An 18,255-nucleotide genomic window follows, 5' to 3' on the forward strand; every position below is an offset into this window, starting at 1 on the left:
GAACCAACATTTGAGTCCTGACACGTTTTTTCCTATGTGTTCTTGGAATGATAATTCCACTATTCTGAATGGCCATATGTTTACTTGTTGATGGATTTGTAACAAGGGAGCACAGAAAACTGCATGGGTAAAACAATAATTTAAAGGGACTATGGGTTGGATTTCAACACGCATGAATCACTTTGAATGCCAATATTTGTAAGAATATGTTATAATTTGACCATTTTACCTCAAAATGTGTACTCCCCGATTCTGTTGCATAAAACAGCCTGCTGGGTAATTTCAATAATGCTAGGATGGTACTGGTTTTGGTGGGCAAAAGGAAGGAGGTGACGTCACAGTGTGGATAATGGCAAAAGTATCTCTCCTTTTTTAAAGTTTGATATTTAATGTGCAATATACCTACTCAAGCCACCCCAACGGTCTGTATATACATAACCTTTATTGATGTTTAGAACTGATATTAGTTCATGATTGTTATTGCCTCAACCCAAGGTGTTCGCAATAAAGTTATCTCCATGAATGAACCCGACCACCTGGGTGTTGCATTGACTGGCGTATGAACCAGGGGTTTTGGCACTAGTGATGCGACGTCTGGATCTTTTCCGAATTTTGATCCTCACATCTTGTTCATACAAATTAACAAATGAGTCGGAGCGTTCATTTGCGCATAGAAATAATGCATGTCATATACGGTAGTCAAATGCACTTGCGCATGTATAGGGTGATATACGGTAACAAAGTGACGACGTCGGGGGCTATGCTAGAATTCGTTTTTAACTGGACAATTCGACAATCACTACACATATTTAAACACCACATAAAAAAGGGACCCTATTAAGTGTTAATCAAAAAAGAGATGAACGAAGCAGTCGCGGATACACTCGCACGAGAATGTTGGTACAGACCGGGAAGAGGCAGCTGAGGAAGGAGTGACAGGTGGAGGAGTGACAGGTAGTGTGATGAGGTGAGGTCTTAAATGGATTAGTGAGAATGAATACGTGAAAGTTTGTGCCTTTTATCAAGCATTTTGTACATACAGAAGAGTTCAAAGTTAACAGAACTGATCGCCTACCCAGTCCAGTATTACTGTGTTTGAAATATCCTATACAATTTGTATTGCATCATGAGAACCCTGACGCGACCACGGAGACCGAGGGAGTGGCAGGTCGAGCTGCAGGGTGTGAGGTGGGGATTTAAAATAGTTTCATCATTTTAATGGGTTAAACCCAGAAAGGAAACCAGGGAAGCATGGCTGTTGAGTTCCTTCATGTTCAATGCCAGTTTCTCAGATCAATAAGGAAAAATAATACAACGCACAAGGTTTCTCAAAAGCCCCTCGAGACCCCTTCAACCATGAGATGGACCACTTATCTGGTCCGGACCCGAAGGACAACTTAACAGACAACACTACTGACCAATGAGCAACTGGTCCGGACCACAAGAACCACATGGAGCACCGGTTCATCTTTATAAACAGTTAAATTAAATTGCTACATATTTGCTATGAACAGACAGACCAACAGACAGACAGACAGACAGACAGACAGGCAGGCAGACAGACAGGCAGGCAGGCAGGCAGGCAGACAGACAGACAGACAGACAGACAGACAGACAGACAGACAGACAGACAGACAGACAGACAGACAGACAGAAATAAAGATAGATAGATGGATATATATATATATAAACACATAGACAGTTATAATATATAACTCTTGGTATAACCACAGAAAATACAATATGCAGTCAGTGCAACAATAAGAATATAGGCATAATCAATAAAAGAGTATATTTAATAGACAAGGGATTATGATCTCTGACATTTCTTCTGCTAGCAGCGTTGCCAACACGGCCAGAGAAGGAGAAGGTGGCTAAGGACCACAAATACCACTCCACAGACCATTCGCTAACTGGTAAAGATCTAGGCTTAGGCTTAGGCCATAGGCTTGGGCGCCCCTTAGTGGTAGTAACCAGGGGTCGGTGTGAGCGACCGTGGCCAGTGGACAGACCACTGAATTGGCAACAACCCCTGCTCCTGACCATGTCCCCGGCAGGTATACACCGTGAAACACGCGGAACTCATACCAGATCTAAACAAACAAGACAATGGTACATTTCCAAATCCCATTTGGGAGAGCATTTGGTCTAGGAAAGCGGTAATTTTTTATCCATTTCTCAATTTCAAAGCAACACAACATTTGTAAAGAAATACAAATTCAGCTAGTTCCAAATTTTCCTAGTAGCCCACATTGGTTGCATTTTTTTTTTCCCAGTATCCTCTGATACAACGCCAAGGATTGTTTAATAAAGAAAAAGAGGTATAAAGCGGTGTTGCAATTATGTTGGTTACTGAGCTACTATGATGACATATGGGCCTAGATGTTCAAGAAGAATGGAATGAAGTCCAACTGGTCTACCGCTCCAAGCGATGCACTGTAGGCCTACGCAGAAGCAGTGGGCGGGGCGGGAGCTACCCTCAGGGCTGCATAGCTTCCTGATGAACACTGAAGGCAACTGAACGGTTGATTCTTGAATGAAAACATGAGTGCAGTCTGCCATTAAGGGAGTTGAAGTGAAAGAATAAACCAATTTAAACCAACCAATACCAACTACGTCCCATACCTGGACATCTTATGTTGTAAGATATCAGCCATGTTATTAACACCAAAACTATTTGTTTTAGAAAGATAGATTGATAATACATAGATAGAAAAAAACTTTATCAATATTCCTTTGTTACAACAGCCCAGCAGCAGTGGAAAATCCAGGATAAAATACAATACAATAAAAATACAAGGTACTAATGATAATCAAAAATAGAAGGTAAATTAAATGCTTAAGTAAATGCTAAAGTAAAGACAAACAGAACAAACAGGGCATTCAAAACAGACAGTATAACCAATATAAATTATAACGTGTAAAGTGTAAATTAGAATGTGGCGAAGTACCTGTACTTCACAGTGTATTCAAGTGTATAAATGCAAATGTAAACAAAGGGAAGTGGCCCAGTGATCATGTATATACAGTGGGGCAAAAAAGTATTTAGTCAGCCTCCAATTGTGCAAGTTCTCCCACTTAAAAAGATGAGAGAGGCCTGTAATTTTCATCATAGGTATACCTCAGCTATGAGAGACAAAATGAAAAAAGAAAATCTAGAAAATCACATTGTCTGATTTTTAAAGAATTTATTTGCAAATTATGGTGGAAAATAAGAATTTGGTCAATAACAAAAGGTCATCTCAATACTTTGTTACATGCCCTTTGTTGGCAATGACAGAGGTCAAACGTTTTCTGTAAGTCTTTACAAGGTTTTCACACACTGCTGCTGGTATTTTGGCCCATTCCTCCATGCAGATCTCCTCTAGAGCAGTGATGTTTTTGGGCCACACAGACTTTCAACTCCCTCCAAAGATTTTCTATGGGGTTGAGATCTGGAAACTGGCTAGGCCACTCCAGGACCTTGAAATGCTTCTTACGAAGCCACTCCTTCGTTGCCCGGGCGGTGTGTTTGGGGTCATTGTCATGCTGAAAGACCCAACCACGTTTCATCTTCAGTGCCCTTGCTGATGGAAGGAGGTTTTCACTCAAAATCTCACGATACATGGCCCCATTCATTCTTTCCGTCACACGGATCAGACGTCCTGGTCCCATGGCAGATAAACAGCCCCAAAGCATGATGTTTCCACCCCCATGCTTCACTGTAGGTATGGTGTTCTTTGGATGCAACTCAGCATTCTTTCTCCTCCAAACACGACGAGTTGAGTTTTTACCAAAAAGTTATATTTTGGTTTCATCTGACCATATGACATTCTCCCAATCCTGTTCTGGATCATCCAAATGCTCTCAGGCAAACTTCAAACGGGCCCGGACATGCACTGGCTTTAGCAGGGGGACACGTCTGGCACTGCAGGATTTGAGTCCCTGGCGGCGTAGTGTGTTAGTGATGGTAGCCTTTGATACTTTGGTCCCAGCTCTCTGGAGGTCATTCACTAGGTCCCCCCGTGTGGTTCTGGGATTTTTGTTCACCGTTCTTGTGATCATTTTGACCCCACAGGGTGAGATCTTGCGTGGAGCCCCAGATCGAGGGAGATTATCAGTGGTCTTGTATGTATTCCATTTCCTAATAATTGCTCCCACAGTTGATTTCTTCACACCAAGCTGCTTACCTATTGCAGATTCAGACTTCCCAGCCTGGTGCAGGTCTACAATTGTGTTTCTGGTGTCCTTTGACAGCTGTTTGGTCTTGGTCATAGTGGAGTTTGGAGTGTGACTGTTTGAGGTTGTGGACAGGTGTATTTTATACTGATAAGGAGTTCAAACAGGTGCCATTAATACAGGTAACAAGTGGAGGACAGAGGAGCCTCTTAAAGAAGAAGTTACAGGTCTGTGACAGCCAGAAATCTTGCTGGTTTGTAGGTGACCAAATACTTATTTTCCACCATAATTTGCAAATAAATTCTTAAAAAATCAGACAATGTGATTTTCTGGATTTTTTTTTTTCATTTTGTCTCTCATAGCTGAGGTTTACCTGTGATGAAAATTACAGGCCTCTCTCGTCTTTTTAAGTGGGAGAACTTGCACAATTGGTGGCTGACTAAATACTTTTTTGCCCCACTAGTGATGGGTCGTTTGTGACCGAATCAGTTCTAATGAACGAATTTTTAACAAGGGCGAACCAACCTGATTATTCTCTCTCGTTCATCTCGTTTGTCTCGTTCGTTCTCAGACTCGACTCCTCCCAGACCCACTAGTCGCTGAGTAGCTGACTCGCTGTTTATTCACTGACTTTAAGTGGTGTAGAGGCTTAGTGAGCAAGCGTACAATAATACTATTAAATATCAGTGAAATAGTATATGCATGCTGTCTTTGTATTTTCTGTGTCATGCCAGATTACTAAAATATTTGAATGTCTCGTCAATCTGTCTCGTTCTTTCATGTTTCATTCTCACGCATGCGAGCCGGGACCCCGACCTTGGTGGACCTTGATCAATTCTTGAGTGGGGGTAGCCATCTTCACAATAGTGTTAAGGTACTGTTAACCCAAGAAAAATCCAATATGCCCAGAAAAAACACAACTGTACATAATTTACTTTTAAACGACATCATTGCTAAATGAAGTCTATTAGCTTGCTGATGTGTTAAACATCCAATAATCAACAACACCCCCCCCCCCCATCCTGCTGCGTTTGGTTAAAGTTGTAATGTTGTATTGATTGATGACAGACTTGCATGATCGTTTGAGAATGAGAACAAGGGAGGAGCTGAGTCTGACTGACTCAGCTGAGAACCGTGCATTCCATGATTCGATTCACCGCTACCGGTCACGCGACTGAACGAACAAACGATTCTGAACGATTCTTCTTGGTGAACTGACCGGCGCAAACTGAATCAAGGGAAAGAATCATGAAATCCATTACTAATATATACACACATACATAAACATGAACACATGCATATTCATACACATACACATACATATACATACATCAGGCGCTGTCGTACAGCCTAATGACTGTTGGCACAAAGGATACATTTGTGAAGTCATAGATTCACGGGTAATGAACAAAACAGTCAATAATCTGACAAATAATAATCTGGATTTATAACATAACCCATCGTCATTATTTTACTGTAAAAGGCACGCTACTAATCTGATGGAATTCAGCAGAATGTTGAAGGTGTGCTTGGATGGCCTCAAGCTGCAAGGGACTAAAAGGGCACAGCCCCTTGGACTGACCAGACCAGTTAAAACAATGCTGGCTGGTGGGGGGGGGGGGGGGGGGGGACATCAGAGGCACATTCCCTGCCCTGGGCACTTTTCTTGCCCTGGGCAGCATTTTAGGTGAAACAACTATTGTGAAAATCAGAAACCTATCCGCCCTTCAGAAGGCCCATATAAGAGGCTGCCTCTTCAGCAGCTCATTCAAGCCACTGACCAGCAGAGCAACAACACCAACCACAGCAGCCACTCAGAAAACAACCACCGACTCAATGGCCTCCTTCTCAAGCCGCAGCGGTTACTCTTCTGGCTCAGCCATCAGGAGCTCCAGGATGATGTCCTCCTCGTCTGACATGTCTGGTGCCCAGGCCTCCGGAGCCGGTGGCGGCAGTGTGTATGGCGGCGCAGGGGGCTTCGGTGTCCGCATCAGTCAGGGCTCAGGGTTCAGCCAGGCCGGCTCCATGAACCAGTCCGTCAGCGAGAAGGCCACCATGCAGAACCTGAACAACCGTCTGGCCAGCTACCTGGAGAAGGTGAGCATCCTCGAGAAGGCCAACCGCGAGCTGGAGCTGAACATCATGAGGTTCATGGAGACCAAGATGTTGCCGGAGGCCCACGACCTTGTTGGCTTCCAGGCAACAATCAAAGACATTCAGTACCAGGTAAGCGTTGATGAGTTTTTGAATGTCATTTCCACCATTCAAAGGATTTGAAGTTCTCTAAATTTTGGAGTTACTATCTAAATAAGGTGTATATTTTGTTGAACATTGAATAATAAGACTCTACTTTCCATTCTATTCAACCCTCCTTTCAGATTAACTTGGCCGCCCGTGGAAACTCTGGTATCTTCCTGGCTATTGACAATGCCAAACTTGCAGCAGATGACTTCAAAATGAAGTGAGTTCACCTTGTGTCTATTCCATGATTTTTTACATGATGCAACATAAAGTCATAAAACACATGGTGGGTCTGATGACCTAACTGACATTCAAACACAGATACAGGTTATCATTGACCATACGTGTCTTTCATTGATCATCAGCACAAAGTGTGTACATCCACATAAAGCAGCTTTCATTTCATTGTCCAGGTATGAGAATGAGCTGGCTATGCATCAGATGGTGGAGGCAGACATTACTAATCTCAAAGGGGTTATGGTGGAGCTGACCAGAGACAGGAGCAGCCTGCAGGAGGACTTTGAGGGGCTTACACTTGAGCTCTTCAAGATGAAGCAGACACACGAGGAGGTAAGGCAAAACAACACCGAAAGAGACACCCGAACATGATTGTGGAGCGGGCCATATTGTCTAACAGTTAAATCGCGCTGTTGGTTCATGTTTTGGTTGATGTGTGTGTGATTGTGTGTGTTTGTGCTTTTCCAGGAGCTACTGGTTATTCGATCCCAGATGGGAGGTCAGGTGAACGTGGAGATGGACGCTGCACCACAGGCGGACCTGTCCGTCGCCATGGCCGAGATTAGGAGTCACTACGAGGGAGTGACAGAGAAGAACCACAAGGCGCTGGAGGCCTGGTTCTTCACCAAGGTGGGCTGGCTGCACCATGTCATGCTTGAAACCCGGTGGTTGCATGTGTTGCCCGTGCACAATCACTAGTTAAAGGATTTCCTTTGATTCAGTATGTCTTGTCTTTTGATTCCTTGGGGTATTATTTTATTTTTTTTCAAATATGCTTAGTTTTTACAAAAGGCGGCTCCTCTTTCTGATTATATCTTTAATTCTCTTTGCAATGTTTCTAACGATCTTCTTTATCTCCAGACGAACGAACTTAACAGCCAAGTTTCTGCAAGCACCTTGACGGTCGAGTCTTCCAAGAGCGAGCTCACCGATACCCGACGCTCCATGCAGAGTCTGGAGATTGAGCTCCAATCCCAAAGCAGCATGGTAAGACCTCGAGACCTCATGCATCACTATTCAGAGCAGAGTGAGATGGCATAGAACGGTCTAGTATAGAATGGGATGGAATAGAATTGATTCCAAAAGGGGGAAGAATAATCAGGTCTTTTGACTCCAAGACTAGATGTTCTGGGTTGGGACCCCTATGTCTGCAGTCCACCTATAGTGATCCCTGAGAGCAAGATTTCTTACCGCCTACCTGCTCCTTAATGACATATATGGCATGTACAGGTATTTATGGGTCTTGGTTGATGCGACAAGTAACATTTGATCAAAACATCATGCATTCTTATGTCTTTTCTCCCATTCCTCCAAAAGATTGCGTCCCTGCGAAGCAACCTGGGAGATACACAGGGCCGGTATGGCAACATGCTGGCAGGCTACCAGAGACAGGTGACGGCTCTGGAGGAACAGCTGGGAGAACTGAGGGCCGGTCTGGCTAACCAGAGAGAACAGTACCAGATGCTGCTAGACATCAAGACCAGGCTGGAGCTGGAGATTGCTGAGTACAGGAGGCTGATGGACGGAGAGCTGTCTGATTCTACTTCTACTTCTACTACTAGAACTAGAACTTACACTACTACTGTTGTAGTACAATAAATCGTACACTTACTTGTGCTTTAATGATGTTCCGTTAACAGAAATCTGAAAAACAAAACTTTTCTGAAGAACTGACATGTGCCTTTGCATGTGTTATCTTGTGTGTTCTTGCAATGATATTTTGACTTTCCCAAGTGCCAATCAAATCACTGGCGGATGGATTTGTTATGAGGGGGCACATGAAACTGCATAAATAAAACCACTGGAGAAATGTAGCAGACTAGAATTGCTTATTTAAAAATAGTTGAGAAAATGTTGGGCTTTAAAGACTTTGTGTAAAAGAAACAAGAGGATGGCCGATAATAAAATCAAATAGGAGCCAAGAAATAAATGGTAAACCAAAGCATAGACGATCCAAGAGAGAGGAGTCATTGATGGAGTGACGGGAGGGTTGTGAGTAGCAATGGGAGAGATTCTGGGCTCACTGTGCTGTACCGACAAATTACAACCCTCAATGAAAACTTACCTGACTGGAATCAACGAGAATTAGCAGTTGTAGAACTAAACGTCATAAATGAACCCGGCCAGGGAAAACAGTGAGGTAACAGATGGTCATCGGCTGTGCTGGCTGCATCTCCGATCTACATTTTCCAATTATAAAGATTTACATATTGCGTTTTCCATAACTTTTAAAAACATAACATAAAACATGAAATCTCTCTCGCCTCTCTTTCACATGCTCCAAACTGTCCTCTGCGTATATAGAACAATTCTTTCTCATAATTGCGACAAAACATTCCTACATTTACTACAAAATCACACTTACATGGGTAACGTGTTAAACCAACATTTAGATAGTGCCTTGATGTACCTTTTGAAAACCTATGCACCCATACATTTGACTGAAATTCTCGATCCTTGTGATAAAAGGCTATGTATGTATATAGATTGACTTCAACAAAATTCAAAGAGACAAGATGGCATATGTGTGAAATCAAAAACAAACTAATAGTTTTTGATCTACTGTCAGAACAATTGGAAGTGTGCATACTTAATTTCACTGCAAAATGCAACTTTTGGTAGAATTTTCCCTTTTTACTGAATGTTGTGAAGTTGTCAGCAACTTCTTAAAGGGGACATATCATACCACCAGGTGTGAGTGTGATTAGCCATTACAAGCCGTTTTCAAAATGTGCAGCATTGTGACATCACAGGTGGGCGTGTCCATCTAGATGTGTGACGAATAGATGGACACGCCAACCTGTGCACAAGTATTTTGGCCCACTCTTCATTAGCAAACTGCTCCAGTTGTCTCAGGTTTGAAGGGTGCCTTCTCCAGATGGCATGTTTCAGCTCCTTCCACAGATGTTCAATAGGATTTAGATCAGGGCTCATAGAAGGCCACTTCAGAATAGTCCAATGTCTTGCTCTTAGCCATTCTTGGGTGTTTTTAGCTGTGTGTTTTGGGTCATTATCTTGTTGGAGGACCCATGACCTGCGACTGGGACCAAGCTTTCTGACACTAGGCAGCACATTTCTCTCCAGAATGCCTTGATAGTCTTGATATTTCATTGTACCCTGCACAGATTCAAGACACCCTGTGCCAGATGCAGCAAAGCAGCCCCAGAACATAACTGAGCCTCCTCCATGTTTCACAGTAGGGACAGTGTTCTTTTCTTGGTATGCTTCATTTTTGCGTCTGTGAACATAGAGCTGATGTGCCTTGCCAAAAAGCTCCAGTTTTGTCTCATCTGTCCATAGGACATTCTCCCAGAAGCTTTGTGGCTTGTCAATATGCATTTTGGCAAATTCCAGTCTCGCTTTTTTATGATTCGCTTTCAACAGTGGTGTCCTCCTTGGTTGTCTCCCATGAAGTCCACTTTGGCTCAAACAACGACGGATGGTGCGATCTGACACTGATGTACCTTGACCTTGGAGTTCACCTTTAATTTCTTTGGAGGTTGTTCTGGGCTCTTTGGTTACCATTCTTATTATCCATCTCATTTTGTCATCAATTTTCCTCCTGCGGCCACGTCCAGGGAGGTTGGCTACAGTCCCATGGACCTTAAACTTTTGAATAATATGTGCAACTGTAGTCACAGGAACATCAAGCTGCTTGGAGATGGTCTTAAAGCCTTTACCTTTTACATGCTTGTCTATAATTTTCTTTCTAAACTCCTGAGACAACTCTCTCCTTCGCTTCCTGTGGTCCATGTTCAGTGTGGTACACACCATGTCACCAAACAGCACAGTGTCTACTTTTCACCCTTTAAATAGGCAGACTGACTGATTACAAGTTTGAAGACACCTGTGATGCTAATTAGAGGACACACCTTAGTTTAACATTTCCCTATGGTCAAATTATTTTCAATCTTTTCTAGGGGTACCATCATTTTTGTCCAGGCCTGTTTCATTAGTTTGTTTTTTAAAATGATTCTGTTGAACCACAATTCAAAAGCAATGTCTGATTTTCATTGGTTAATTTTCAGTAAATGTTTATTTATTATTACTTTTGTCAGTTTCAAGTTATTTCAGTGGGTACCAACAATTTTGTCCACGTGTGTATTTAGTTATTTTCTCAAGTGAATGCCTTTGGCTTTCGTAGGTAGGGGCATGTGATCAGTTAGTTATGGCGCGTTCACATCGCTGGAGATTATGGGTAAAAAATATTTTTGCGTCATCGGAAAGTTGCCAAGTTGGTGATGTATGGTTTATTAGTGACGCGCATGAACATGCCGGAACATGAAAGTTTTACTCAATATAAAATAATCAACAACCATTTCACATACTTTATTATTGATTGACGTTGTAACTGCCTGTTTGCATCGACTTTGCTCAGTTTTAAACGTTTTAAACGTAGCTTTCCAGTGGCAATACAATTTGCTTCTCATGAATTAAAGCAAAAGGATAGTAGGTGATAGGCTACAAGGAAATAAAGGCGTTCAAACTTGAACTGATCCAACTAAGTTCTGTTTGGTTCTGACTGTTTTTTTATCAGATTAAAATAACCTGCTGTGAGGAACTTTACATAAACGGTCGCTATCAGGAACATAAGTAAGCGTGAGCGTCATCACTGAGGAGTCGTCTCGTTATCACCAGGACCGTGGACGCCCCTTTAAACAACAAGAAAAGTTGCTAAGTTGATCACAGAACTCCGCCAAGGAATCAGCTTGATAGAAATGGACCTGGCCTGGAGGGAGCTGATTGGCTGCTCTGAGTCTGACAATCCGCATGGTCTCCTTTGGAGATTTTCAAGAAAACAGGAGGTTTGCAGGGGCTGGGGGAGGTCAACTAAAATTCATTTTGAACCCTTGAAAAAACTTTCAGGATTATGGGCCCTATCTTGCATCCGGCGCAATTGACTTTCTCATTGGCGCATGTGTCGTTGCTAGTTTGCAACTGGTGCAGAGCGTTCTCATCCCTCCTGCGCCATGCGTCGGTAAATTAGGGAATGATCTTGCGCCCCAAGGGGCTGTTCGACGAATGGAGGAGGCGTGTTTTGGCGCAAACGTTCCCTGGTGCTATTTTGCAGTTTCAATGCTATTTTAAGGGCGCATGCATAATGTTGCTTGTGCACCTCGCGCATACACTTCGCTTCTCTCATCTACCTAGTCACACATTCTTGGTAAATTATTTGGGAAAGAACAGCTGATACAGCGGTAATAAGTTGTACTTTTAAATCAATGCATCTGCAAACACTGTACAGCAAACACATATTTTCTTGACACAGACATTGTGTACATGCCCATAACTTTTAGGATTGATGAGTATTTGATTGTGAGAAAACATTGTTTAACCGCGAGTGTTAAAAAGAATGAATGAATGCGGGCGCACGTGTGTGTATGTGTAAAAGAATTAATGAATGCGGGCGCTCGTGTGTGCGTCCATCTATTTAAACACACGCAAACTAAACACGTAACGCATTATACAGTCCATGGTAATGTATATTAACGGGGGACACATGCATATTAGGAACACAAGTTGATAACGATAATGCATACAATACTGATAAGAAACAATGTTTATAATGTATTGTGTAGATCATTAAATAGAACCACAGTTATCGCATATCATATGTGTGTTAAGTTTTCTTTTTTATTTGAGGTTTTCTTATTTATTTGAGGACTCAGTGTTTCTGAAGCTGTGGAAGAAAACGCTATTCCATGTGTGAATTAGGCCATATTATTTGGCCATAAACTGAGCCATTTGAAGTTTGAAATTCCTGTGCATCTGTCTCATCGGAGACTACAGACGCCCTGTCAAAATATCAACTCATCAGAATCAAATGTGCTCATGGCTCTTAAAGGGGATGGGAGCTGGAACTCTCATTGGTTTATTGCACGTTACGCCCAAACCACACCTACGGGTAATTAGGCTACTTCAGACCAACCCTTTTATGATTTGCGCCGGGCGCAAGAGTCATTTTTGCGCCGGTAAAATAGCGACATCGCCATAGAACCGCCCACAAAGCTACTTGCGCTTGGCGCTTCTCACTTGCATTTCAGACCATTAATATAGGGCCCTATTTGTTGCTGGTTCATGCTAATCTAAAATAAATTATGCACACTTTTGTGTGTGCCACGCCCTTTACAACACCCCATTTGGCTGATTGGCGTGCACCGTTGATATCTTATAATCTTTCCAATAACCAAACTGCCCACCAAATCTTGGGAAAATCCGTAGTCAAGTGATTCAGATATCATATCCCCCACCAAGAACAGGGGAAAATGTTAAACTGCTTGGCAGAGGAAATACTTTTTTCTATCATTTCATACCTGCAGTATCACCCAAGGTCTTAAACATATCAACGTTTAAAGACATTGTTTTCTTTCTTGTTTGGAACTGCCATGCAAATTAATTAACATCATCAAATGGCACTTTGGCAGAGGTAAGACCATAGACATCCTATATCATAGACCGAGCATCGAACGCTACTGCCTACTGGCGCTGACGAGACGCGGGCCGCCATCTTGGAATGGTGATCCGCTCCACTCAGTGAACTGTCAGCGCATTTAATTAATCATACCTCACTGAATACCACTGATTTTCACCAGTTTTTTTGTCATGCGTGTAGCTATGATAAAGGACACATGGTTTGGCATGTTTTATTATTCATAGTTGGCTTAACAGTAATAGAATATTCGTATATGCTATAAGTGACTAGATGGCCGAGATCAGAACTGGGAACATAATCCCCGAGAAAGAGGAAAAAAAACGGTCAGCTATTTTTGAGTTGAAGAAACAATATATGATTAGGCTATATATACATATATATCCTACATAAACAATGTATGAATGAATACATTAGATATCTATATATCTTACCTTATAGACTGTATCTCTGACTTGCTGCAGCAGCAGAGTTTATTCTGTCTTGACACTTTGCATTGATATTTTGTATTTACTTTTATTAACAACATTCTTTCCTTAAATTATTATAATGTTCACAGTGATTGTTTTATATGTATTTTTTATGTATGTCGCTTTGGAATAAAGCGTCTGCCAAATACTTAAACAACATATATAAACACCTGAAAGTTTTTATATCAGCTAAAACCACCAATCTGTTTCACTGGATTCAGATAAAACCAAATTCTGTCTTACCCAACAATGTTAGCATTTGAATATTGTTACTTGACTCCATTTATATCATGTTTACAATTATACTGTTAAGAAAGTATTGTCTTATACTGTCTAAAATGAGAATGCGTCATGATACAAATCTGCTGATGGAATGTTTTTTTGTGGATGGATGGGTGGAATGGACTGGAGTTTGCAGATGGGAATTGATGATTATCTTGAATTAGGAGTGAAATTCAAAATACAATAAAAAGCAGTCAGGGTATACAGACTGACCAATGTAGTGTATGCAAGGCAATGTGAATGTAAAAAATATCAATATCTGTGTGGGATTAAAACCCTGAAAGAGGACTGTTTTGCATAGCTTCTTTCTCGTGCTTCCTTTCTGAAGTTCAAGAGAGGCGAGTTTGGCTATGTGGTGCAGCCTTATCTTATAAAACACAGACAGAACCAATGATGACAAGTCCGAATGGTGGTTGTCGATGCCAAATTGTGTTCCCAAGCAGAAATACATCCCCCATCCCCACTTCAAGATGGCGGCCGCATTTCTCGCGTCCCAGCAGCCAATGCTGCGTCTATGTATAGGATGTCTATGGGTAATGCAGCCACGAGACAAGGTCTGCACTGTTTGTTTTCCGTTATCAGACTGCCATCTACCTGCAGCGGGACAACACTGCGACATCTCTTCACATATACACACTGTTGCTCTGTAGGCGGCGCAAACGACCCCCGGGTATGCTAAATGCCCATGTCACATCTGCACATTTATATGTATAGTCTGCATGAATCTAAAACGTTAATGTTTATGTATTAATGTATGCATATGTCAATTATATTCATGCAGTTGCTCGCAAAGGCTCTAAAAACATTTTGCCTGCAATTTGTATTAGTATTATTGTCGTTAAACACAACATACATAAATCCTTGAGTTGATTCTCCATTACAGCAGATCTTTATTGATGTTATACTGATGAGATACTACTCATACTACCCTCATTATTTATTTTCTTGCTGGTGAGACAATGACGGGCTGGTTAATGAAAAATAAAAATCATCGCCTCATATTTACAATACAGGTACAAAACGACATACCCACCCAAAAATGGGTGTGGCCACCCGATCCGCTAACGTTTATGGATAGTTCGTGGATCATATGTGTAACACCAAATTATTATTGTTGATCAATGTCTGCCATTCCTTTCATTTCTTGATGTAGGGTCCAATATTCTCTGCAACTCTCCGCAAAGAATCAATGTCGTTTGGGCAAGCCCCACTTCACCAAATGAGTCTGGGCATGCCTTACGAATCTAAGCCCTTACACTATACAGCTGCAATTTCTTACAGGTGCTAGTACGTTACGACAGTGGCCTCTGGGGGCTAAAGTGGCCCACGGCGTTCCTCCATATATTTTTTATTTATAAGTAATTGTATTCATAAATACAATATGTTCATGCTGTAGGCCTATGTACTGTGACTGTCAGTGAACTTAGCATGTATAGTGATAGTGTGCGTTGTTTGCTTTTCTTTTCAACAGCTTGGATTAGCTCGCAAAGTGTGCAAAGGACTTATTCATGATGAAGAGTAAAAAGGAATAGACAATCTAGCTTTTTCTAAATCTCTTCCTGGCACAGTGTCAGTATAATCTTCGGATTGAAGGAGAAGCAACAAGATGAGGCTAGTTTGGATTTTTGCAGATTTTTTTTTCAAAAAGCCCACAGTCTTAGGAACATGGCCAGCGTTTGTTCTCACCCAAAGTCCACCAACTTTCAAACCAACCAATATGTAGTGGTGACGTTAATTCAAATTTGGTGAATTATTTGCAAATAACTATAGTTCAGATATAAGAGAGGGAACTGAGAGCAGATTGCCATTGCTTATTTTTTGTAAGAAAAATAAATGACAGACAGGCATTTGTTGCAGAAGCTCTTGCGAGAGCACAATTTGCTAATTATTAGGCTTTATATATATAATTGCAGACGACAGGTTAATGACATCACATGATGTAAATGCTGAAACATGAATAAGAGGCAGTACAGCTAGCCAACTTATCTATTTTTTTTCACCCATATTTATAGCACACATATAATACTACCATACCTAAGAAGAAGGTAGCAGTCAGGTGAATGAGACCGGTCATTGCCAGAGACACCGCGAGCTTCCAGCAAGCAGGCGGTTGCTATGGGAACCAACACACGGGCATCGATCAAGAGGACGTCCCACACCAACATACGTGGACATACTTCTGAAAGACGTGGGAGCAGAAAGCAGCACTGGCGAACTAGTCAGATGCATGGAGGATCGAGAGGATTGGAAGCAATCCTCTCGTGTAATTTAATCCTACCTAGAGTAGAATTAAATTACATACTGCTTTGGGCATATAATTGCACTAATTCTATATAAGGCTGCTTTTGTCATATCCAGGGCATTGTGGGGGCGGCTTCAGTCACGCGCAGGTTCCGTATTTTTTTGGGGGAGGGAACCAAAAGCCTTGAAAAAAAAAAAAAGCCTTCCCTTGAAAAAAAAGAAAAGAAAATGACCCTAGGGGCTTCGTACAATCTGCTCCAGAAACGTGTGAAAACTAAAAAAAAACACAGGCCTAAGTTACTAGGCCTAATGTTACGAGGCCAATAAAGTTGTTTCCTCATTGTTCAGTACTTAATCTTGAAATGTTTCGTCATGACATGATTGTTAGGAATTGTTGTTTGAAACAGCCACAGCGTTTCCCATGCAAGAACTTTGCAACAAAGTATTTATTAGCCTAGGTTACGGTATATTCAAGTAGATTTAGGACCTTAACAGCACTACAACTTTCTTGCGTCCTCTCAATATGGCGGATGATGGGCGGACACATAGGCATAACTTAGACAAATAATGTTGTTTTTATTCATTACTTTTGGTTATAATTGCAATGCAAATATACCTCTTTGACGGTATGTTCATATCATACTTTGGGTTCGTAGTACGATTATTTGAAGGTGGTGTGGCTCGGTAAATGTCAATCGAGTGGGCTGCTTTAAAGTAGCGGTAAACTGAACTCGGAGACAGTTATAGTTACATGAAGTCAAAACTATGTGTTATGGACTGGTTTGTGCATGTGCATTATATAGAATAAAATGAATAAAAGTAACAAACAACTTGAACCCTTGAACCCTAGCCCTCACCCCATATTACACATTGCTGGTGTGTGTGTGTGTGTGTGTGTGTGTGTGTGTGTGTGTGTGTGCATGCGTGTGTGTGTGTGTGTGTCCTGAAAAGAAGTAGAACTCCACCTTTTTCAAGTGGTAGAATGAATGCAATTATGACATTCACCTTTCTGTCCTGACATTTACAAACAAACAAACTCTTTGGCATGACGCCCCGGAAAGCTGTCATTTTCTTGATCATGTTGAAACAAATAAAAGGTCAGGAGATGCATTTCCAACTGCTACAAATCCCTTTGCCAAATTTAGCCCCAGCACATCCTGTCCCCCAAACCACCCAGGAGAGGGGTCTGTGTTCAACCCACAACGTCCCACCACCTGTAGGATTTCCTACAGGACCGAACCCCCCCCCCCCCCCCCAGCTGCTTATTAAAAACATTAATATGGGTGCTCTGGAAGTCACTTTGGTCTGAGCCATCTCATAATGACCTAACAAAAGTCCATTCAGCCTCAGATAAATACTAAACTAACCATACTAATACTAACTAAAGTTTGTGGTCATACTAGCTCAGCCTGTTTTGGTGTTTCATGTTCTTCCTCTCAAAGCCATCACCTCAGGAAGACTTCAATACAACGGTGACATTGTCCCTTAACAAAGATAAAGAAAGCTTTTAGTTGAGGAATTGGGTGAAGAGGAAGGGCAGGGGTGTGTAAACTGGTTTTACACGCCCCTGGCCCTGTTTTTGTTTATTGTGGACAAAGATTTGCATATATTGAGTGGATAAACTGTTAGAAACGTCACTGGCTTCGCTTTGAATATGTGTCATTGTCGCTGCATTGGTATGATAGATGGATTCTTAAGTATGAGGTTATCATTACGATTGTATCGATACAACTGCATCACCACTCGTTGCATAACATTTACATTTAGGGCATTGAGAGCATTGAGAAACACTGTGGCAGTTTCAAACAACAATTGCTAACAATCCTGACAAATCATTTCAAGATAGTACTGTACAAAATCACCCCAAGTACATTAATTCTAACATAATAACCAACTTTCCAATGCTGTTGTGCTTCAAAATGGATGTCATTGTGACATCCAACGTACAAGCCCTATACATCATAGGTCATCCACAGTGTATAATAGACATTGTTCCAGGTCGCTTTCGTTCCAGTGAATAACGTGTGGTAGTTTCTTCTTCTATCTAAAAACTAACAATTTTCTCTCTCTCTTAACATTAATTAGGAAGGATGGGCTTTTGGTAAATAAACATTCATGTTTTTTCTTATATGCATTCACATATTTTACCACCCATCTCCTTCCAACTGTATTTTCTCACACTTTTTTTTAACCTTT

General features: G+C 41.6%; 1 protein-coding gene across 1 annotated transcript; it reads left to right on the forward strand.

Moving 5' to 3' along the window:
- Positions 1–5,994: 5,994 nt before the first annotated feature.
- On the forward strand, positions 5,995–8,274 carry LOC307082974 (keratin, type I cytoskeletal 13-like; the record flags this gene model as incomplete). Its single annotated transcript, XM_079746737.1, has 6 exons — positions 5,995–6,384; positions 6,537–6,619; positions 6,813–6,969; positions 7,105–7,266; positions 7,498–7,623; positions 7,954–8,274. 6 exons carry the CDS (start codon positions 5,995–5,997, stop codon positions 8,233–8,235), a joined length of 1,200 nt encoding a protein of 399 aa, XP_079602863.1. The 3' UTR covers positions 8,236–8,274.
- Positions 8,275–18,255: the final 9,981 nt, after the last annotated feature.

Source organism: Pollachius pollachius, assembly GCF_949987615.1.
Source record: "Pollachius pollachius genome assembly, chromosome: 11".
Classification (NCBI taxonomy): domain Eukaryota; kingdom Metazoa; phylum Chordata; class Actinopteri; order Gadiformes; family Gadidae; genus Pollachius; species Pollachius pollachius.